At 52.5% G+C, this 7,270-nt stretch overlaps 1 protein-coding gene and 1 long non-coding RNA gene across 6 annotated transcripts in view; one reads left to right on the top strand and one right to left on the bottom strand.

The window, feature by feature from the left end:
- Nucleotides 1-1,215: 1,215 nt before the first annotated feature.
- Nucleotides 1,216-5,788, bottom strand: LOC107195620. Of its 4 annotated transcripts, XR_003046091.1 has the most exons (5): nt 5,039-5,714; nt 4,633-4,753; nt 3,498-3,656; nt 3,069-3,255; nt 1,216-2,863 (listed from the first exon to the last, which is right to left on the bottom strand). It is a non-coding gene; the product is annotated as an uncharacterized LOC107195620 (long non-coding RNA). The 4 variants fall into 4 exon arrangements; XR_001516817.2 differs by lacking the exon at nt 3,069-3,255 and having other exon boundaries at nt 5,039-5,788; XR_003046092.1 differs by lacking the exons at nt 3,069-3,255; nt 3,498-3,656 and having other exon boundaries at nt 5,039-5,193; nt 5,634-5,766.
- A 63-nt stretch (nt 5,789-5,851) lies between these two features.
- Nucleotides 5,852-7,270, top strand: part of NDUFV1 (NADH:ubiquinone oxidoreductase core subunit V1) — a 5,764-nt gene continuing 4,345 nt past the window's right edge. Inside the window, exons 1-3 of one of the 2 annotated variants that reach the window (XR_003046090.1) lie at nt 5,852-6,022; nt 7,088-7,170; nt 7,244-7,270. The exon at nt 7,244-7,270 is cut by the window's right edge and continues 135 nt beyond it. Coding sequence is in view for 1 of the 2 variants with exons in the window: in XM_006911012.3 (XP_006911074.1) it covers nt 5,951-6,022; nt 7,088-7,170; nt 7,244-7,270 (182 nt within the window). In the remaining variant the exon portion in view is untranslated. The remainder of the gene's footprint in view (nt 6,023-7,087; nt 7,171-7,243) is intronic. The other variant, XM_006911012.3, reaches the window with a different exon arrangement.

Genomic DNA, 7,270 nt, shown 5'->3' with positions numbered 1-7,270 from the left:
TTTCCATCCTGTCTGTCTGTCTACATCAAAGGAAACGGGTAAACAAAGACTCTGTAACTCACAGGAACTCAAGAATGGTATACGAACTGGATCCCCTGACACTCGGGGCTTCTGTTCCTTGTCTTGACTTTTTGTCTGTGCTTTCCCCTTTTATAAACTTCCCTTTTGACTCTAGCTTTGGAATGTGTTTGAATTCTTTCTATGCTCTCCGGGGCGGGGCTTGGTCCCCCCGCCCCCACTCGAGGAACTGCCCTGTCCTGCCTCAATTCCTGGCTCTAGCTGCTCCCCTGGCCGCAGGAGACCCTGAGTGAGAACAGCCTCGGTGAGCTCATTCAAGCCCCAGATCCATATCTTGACAAGGTGTCCTCAGAAGGGGGTGCTCCCAGCTGCCCAGCCCTGGAAGTGACAGTCTCCTCTTCTGCCCCATTTTGATGCAAAGGGGGCTCTGTGCCCAGGAAGAGGAGAGTTTGTGACATCAGTCAATGTCTACTACATACGACGGATCCAAGCATATGCAGGAACTTGCTATGTAATAGCTGTGGCATCATAGATAAGTTTGAAAAGGAGTTATTTGGTATTAGTAGATGTGAGTCACCATACTGAGAAAAATTACTGGATCCTTACCTCACCCCATAGACAATAAAGAACTCCAACTAGTGTTTTCTCAACTGGGGGGTGATTTTGTCCCCCAGATTACACTTGGCCATGTCTGGAGGCATTTCTGTCGCAGTTTGTGGGGTATTGCAGGACATCCAGCAATGCACAGGAGAGCTGCCCACAACAACAAAAAAAGGGAGGGACTTTGTTTTGACCTTGGGCTAGGGATGAATTTCTTAACAAGTCCCCAAATGAATGAACTTGACTACACACCCAAACTAAGGATCTCTCTTGTATAATGATGGTTATTGCTTATCAGATGATCAGATAGATGGTAAACTCAAAGGAAATATTTTCAACATCTGGTGTGGTTTTGGGGAAGACCCGTGGTTTATAATGTTGGAATTGTCCTCCTCACTAATCTTTCAGAATCCCCTCAAATCCACACAGACCATGAAAAACCAAAACACACACTCCATCTCTCATAAGTAGGAGACTCTATGCACCCAACCCCCTACATTTATAAAGTAAAAGCTAATGAGAAGACAAGAATTTTGGCAGCTGGAAATAACAGGTTTCAAACTCTACAACAGAAAAAAAAAGAGAAGGCACCATCCCTTCAACTGCTCTTGGGACTTTACTACAATAACCATCTATTAAGCCTCAGAGAAAGTTTTAGAACATTCCAGAAGAAGAGAAATAGTCCAGACAACAGTCTCTCATGGTAAGACCTTAAAACAAACAAACATAAATAACAAAACCAGGAAACAAAAGGCTCTAATGTCTACAGTTATACTATTTATGAACTTATAATATTTATAAGTACATTTATAGATCTGTTAAAATGATTCATGTCAAAGAAGAAATCGAAACCGAAACTGCAGAACTTCCAGGCTATCGTGATAAAGAAACATCCATCATATGTGGGAAATAACGGTCTGCTTGCTTTGATTGCTCTGGCTATGTAATTATCTGACAGGGCCGATCCCTCCCACCCCCACTTCGTTCTTCAAATTTGGCTTGGCTGTTCTTGGCCCTTTGCTTTTCTATCTATATTTTCGTATCAGTTTTCCCAATTCTGTGAAAAGCCTTGATGGATTTTTTTTTTTAGGCGTGGCAACCCTTGGTTGACCTCACAGATGGCAAGGACCTTATCAGCTTACGATCCCTTGCTTTTTAATTTTTTACGCCTGCGGCACCTGGTCTTCCTAGGCGGTCTCCCATCCAAGGACTAACCGGGCTCGACCCTGCTTAGCTTCCTTGATGGGATTTTGATTGGAATATGCAGTGAGTTTACAGTTTAATTTGGAGAGATGTGACATCTCCATGATGTTAAGTCACCCCAGCTGGTCAAGCTCCCTGAGCAGCTGAGGTGCTGGCTGGAGGCCAAGGGAGTGTGGCATTCACGAAGGCGAAAGGAAGCCATAAATACTGGCTGTGGTGTCATGACCCGTTGCAGGGATGGGGTCCCCTCCACATGTCTTTTGTGGCTCCGAGTTTTGTATACTGGGAGGAAGGAAGTCTTTGTAAGGTGGAGAGCGGTCACGGGAGGAAGGACATGTGACAGAAAACAAAGAGCTCAACCTGTTCCTAATAATAAACATTCCACAGGGTTTTGTTTTGTTTTGAGCTGATTTACAAACTAGGGCTGGCATTTCTAAAAGCTGAACTCTGGAGAAGATGAGCCCCAGGTTTCTGATAGTTTGGGATTAGTCAAGGGGCGTGTAAGCTTTCTCTGACTGTCGTCCCAAATAGCCATCAAGGGCTACACTAGATGAAAAAGAGTAGACGAGCTTTTGTGTTAAGGGACAAAAGGGACGTAGGAAGGATTCCACGGGGCATCGTGGGAGTGGGCAAAGGGCCAGCGCGGAGAGAGACACTCCAGGCTCCCAGACACGATCTCCTGGGTAGACATGGGCCCGCTGCTGCAGGGAGGAGCCAGGATGCGTGGGGCAAGGGAGATGGTCTGGCGTTTGGGACCTGTGCCCAACCGAGACCTCACAGGTCCTCCCTGATGGCGACTGCAGACCGTGTCCAGTGCTTCAGGGCCAGCGTAAGGTGAGGAGGGACGCTGAGACACCGGCCGGCTAACAGAGACTGCTTCTCGTGCCAAGAACAGAGTCTGCAGAGGACGCGAGGGCGCGCGGTGCTGGGGGGCAGAAGGGAGGCCTGGCCAGAGTCATGGTCGCGTTGCTTCCCCGGACGCTCTCACCTTGTCCTGTGTATTCTCCACCGACCGTGACGGATCCAATTTAACTTTCTCCAGCTTCAATTAATAGGAAAAAAAGAGAGATTTCCAGGTCAAGATAGCAGAGTACAATCCGAAATCCACGTTGTCCTTCTCAAACACATTAAAATCAGAGAAGGAACTGTTCGTAACGAAGTCTCAGCCACATGGAAATAGAAAGGGGAATTGTGTGCAGACTTGAAATAAACCTCCCTCTGAAGGAAAGAAATAGGAAGAAACCCACAGCCTGGGGCGTGAGCCGAAGCCTTGCGTTCCAGCCGGAGAACAGGAACACAGTCAGGCCGAATGCACAGGGCTTGGGGCCAGGTCCTCAGTCCGTGTCCAGCTCTGGAGAACAATGCCGAGAGCCCCCTGTGACTGAGGCCAGGTCTCTTCCAGCAGAACGAAGCGGGGGGCCAGAACTGTCCTCCCTGTCAGGTGACAAACAGAGCCAGCCCAGAAAACCCGAGTGTAGGATTTGGGAGGGAAGGAAGTCCAGAGGGAGGAGATCCTGTTTTTGTGTTTGTTTCATATTTAGCAGGAGGATAGATACATTAATTAGTTTTTAGTGGAGAAAGAAATGTAGGTATGACCGTTAAAACTGAGTGCCTCCCTTGAGAAGCTCTGTGCTGGGTGTCAGAGAAGAGACAAGATCCCATCATGCCCGACTCACACTGGACCTGTGGCTCAAGACAGTTGAATGGAGCGGTGGCAGAAAGCTTCCCGGGGAAGTGACATCCAGAGGGCTTCTCAGGAGGAGGAAGAGGAAGGGAAGGAAGGAGGGTCCTCCAGTGCAAACCTAGCTTGCGTGGCAGAGCCATCCGAGCTGGAGCTGGGGAGGTAGAGGCACAGGACCTTGAATGCCAGCCCAAGTGGCTAGGGCTTTGTCCTGAGGACACTGTGGAATCACGAAGCATCTCAGGCAGAGTGGATTTGAGGTTTATAACTGTTCCAGGGTGCCAAGAAGGGACTGGAGGGGTCAAGATGTGGGACTGGGAGACCTTGAGAAGGCTTTGCAAAATTTCAGGTGAAAGCTGAGGGGCCATGGTCATGGGGCGGGGCCTGAGGCAGAGGGACTGGGGGTGTTCAGAAGACAGGATGCAGTGGATTTGGGGACGGAGGATCTTGACGCCTCCCCACTCTGGCCCAGAAGCTGGTGGGGGAGGCAGATGTGGACGGTGACGTAGGACGGAGCAGGTGCAGAGGGTGAGAGAGGTGAGAGCCTGGGACGCTTCAGAGAAGGGCTTCCTGGGAGGTGACATGGAGTGGAGCCTGGTAGGTGGGGACAGAGTGGGGGATGTAGGATCAGGAAACCTCAGGCAGAGTTCTGGCAGCTGTGCCATCCTGGGTAGGCCACTCAGTGTCACTGATACACTGTCCTCTTCTGAAAACAAAAGCTCATCATTCCCAAGCCTCGGGTTACAGGAGGATTAAGGAGATGATACATGGCAAGTACTTGGCACAGAGCCCGGCACTGGGTGAACAGATAGATCCTGCCCCTCACTCTCCATTTCATCACCCCACTCCCAGCTGTCTCCCGTCCACAGCATCCCCAGGCTGCCTTCTCCCCAGAGCCTTGCATTCCCTTGACCCAGTTAGAGAGGGATGAGGAAGGACTCCACCCTCTGGCTCCATCCTGCCCGCCTTCTCCCACCCCAGAAGGAGAGATCTATGGACTCAGGTCTGAGCCCAGGATTAGCTGTGTAATCCCCAGCTGTGTCTGGGCAATCTCTTTCCATACCCAGGAGAGGGGGCCAGGGCTGGAAGCAAGGATTGCCGGGCCCTCTGCCTGGCACTGCTCCACCCACCTGTGAGACCTCAGACAAGGTGTGATGCTTTTGGTGCCTTCTTTGGAAATACCACTGACATCCCACGATGACTGTCACACGTGTGTTGATTGTTCTGTGGGTCTGCCCTGTGGGGGGAACTCTGGGAAGAAAGAAAGGCCTGGGTTTGAGTCCGGCTCTACCACCGGGCAGCTCCAAGTGGATGCGCATGGACAAGGGATGAAACCCATGGGCCTCAATTCGTTTCATGTATAGAATGGAATGAACACCATCCAGGGCTGCTGTGGCAGTACATAAGAAAATAAAGGCAAATGAGTTTTGTAAACAGCGCATTTCTTGAGAGATACGCGCATTTCTTGAGAGATACGCAAGAATGATTACAGGGCGAGAGAGCAGAAGAGCTGAGAAGACCGAAAAGGACACTTACATCTGGACCAGGGCAAGGTCTGAGCGGGAGGGCTCCAGAGAACTAAAGAAGACAAGACTTAATCGCGCTTCCAAGGCTTCAGAGAAGGCGAAGGACAGAGCACCTCCTCAGGTCAGAGGAGCATCCGGTGGTGGGAGGGCCGACACACGAATGCCCTAAAGCCCCAAGAGGAAGGGGTCCCGGGGGGAGGGGACGTGATGTGATGACCCCGCAGGGGAGGGGCGGAGTCTTTAAATGCCAGGCCAGGGCCCCATTGCGAAGGTAGTTGGAGCCACGCCAGGATTTTGAGCAGGACCGCTAAGTGGCAGCCTCTCCCCGCGTGAGGAGGGACCGGTTGGGAGAGCTTAGCAGCGACTGAGAGAGGATGTGCCACCCACTGCCCAGGGGCGGGGGTGCAGGGTAGGGAGGGCTGCGGGGGATCACCGTCTAGGAGGGCTTGGACTGGGACAGAACAGTCACGAAGGTCGGGCTGTAAGCAGCCTGATTTTTCTTCCTCCCCCATACACGTGTGCATACAGCAGGTACACATTAAATGCTGAACCCGTAGAAAGTGGAAAACACCAGAACCCGGCAGAAAGCGACATGCGAGGTTTACTTGAAGTTTGAAAAGCTGGGGGCCGGGAAGCGAACGCGAAGAAGCCGAGCAGGCGAGTAAGGAAGTGGGCCGGCGGTTATGCCAGTGAGCAAGCGCTCGCCAGCCGGGCGCCGCGAGGCAGGAAGGCCGGATGCCGGTGGGACTACATTTCCCAGCAGCTTCAGCGGCAGACAGTCACTTCCGCCAGGGGGCGGGGCCGTCGCCGCCGGGGCGCGTGATGTACTTCCTGTGCGCCGCCTAGCGTCTCGGTCGCGCCAGTTCCTCTTGCCTTAGAGACGTGAAGGTGACAGCAGGAGGTGACCGGGCTGGTTCCCGCGATGCTGGCGGCACGGCGGCTGCTCGGCGGGTCTCTCCCCGCGCGGGTGTCTGTACGGTTCAGCGGCGACACGGTGAGTCCCGGCCTGGCTGGAGCCAGGGGTGTTCGCGGGCGGGTCTCCCTGCTGCGTCTTTGCGGCTGCTGTCTCTTGAGTCTATAATGCCTCCTAGAGAATCCTCCTCATCTCCCCAGGCCGGCAGGAAGGTTGCTTCTCCGACCAGGGTGTAGAAGGTAGGGTTCCAGTAAGAGACTGACTCCTCTCCCCGCGCCAACCCCCCGGCTCCTTGGCTTCCCTTCCTTAACGGTCCCGCGGCCTGGCGGGAAGTTTTGCAGGTGGCGAAGCGCCCGTGTCTCATTGCCGTGGCTTTGTGGGGCGTGAATGTGTCATTGCCACATTTTACAGATGCAGAAAACAGTTTTGGCGAGGGATGTGCGCCTCCCGATTCCCCGTCCAGAGCTCTGCTACCCGTAGTGGCTTTTAAGGCGATGGAAGTCTAGAAGCCAATCTGCCCTAGCCCTCAGTCGGGGTCACCCCTGGATTATATGGCATTGCAGGCTCCACCTCTTCTCATCAGTTTTTCCCCAGATGGGTCTCTCTCAATCACTTTTGTGTCCCAGCCCCAGTGAGGCATGTCTTTTCCATCAGTAAAAGCATTTTGCCTTCAGAGTTAGTACTATAAGGTGCTGGCCTAATTAAGTTTCAGTCCAGCAGGACAGCCAGACACGTAAGTGGACATGACATCGCACTGGGCTCAGGAAGATAGTTGGTGCTGTGGTTCAGATGTGGGCTTTGGTCACAGACACACCTGAGCTCAAGTTCCATTGGCTGTTTTTGGCTCTAAGCCCTTCCATATGTTCATTTTGCTCTGAGCCTCAGTTTCCTCCTCTGTAAAATCATGCCTGTCTCAGGGTTATGAGGATGAAGTGTGGTTTCGAATGTAAAATACTTAGCCTAGTGCCTGCCAAACAGGAAGTGCTTACTAAGCGGTGGTGGTAGTTATGACACCTGAGGCTTAGGCCCCTACCTTCTCTTCAGCCCAGCCCCCTCTGATCAGTGGGACCCAAGGATCTATAGCTTCTGGCCTGGCCTTTCATGACCCCAGAGCTCTCTGGGCCTCCTGACCTTCTGTGTCCATAGACAGCGCCCAAGAAAACCTCATTTGGCTCACTGAAGGATGAAGACCGGATCTTCACTAACCTGTATGGCCGCCATGACTGGAGGTGAGATGGAGCCCTTAGCCTGGTGGGTACCGGGACAGAGCCTCCCCTTCACTGCCTTCCCTACTCTGTTCAGGCTGAAAGGTGCCCAGACGCGGGGAGA

Source organism: Pteropus alecto, unplaced genomic scaffold, assembly GCF_000325575.1.
Source record: "Pteropus alecto unplaced genomic scaffold, ASM32557v1 scaffold43, whole genome shotgun sequence".
NCBI classification, from domain to species: Eukaryota; Metazoa; Chordata; class Mammalia; order Chiroptera; family Pteropodidae; genus Pteropus; species Pteropus alecto.
This window is presented reverse-complemented; position numbering and strand designations above follow the sequence as displayed.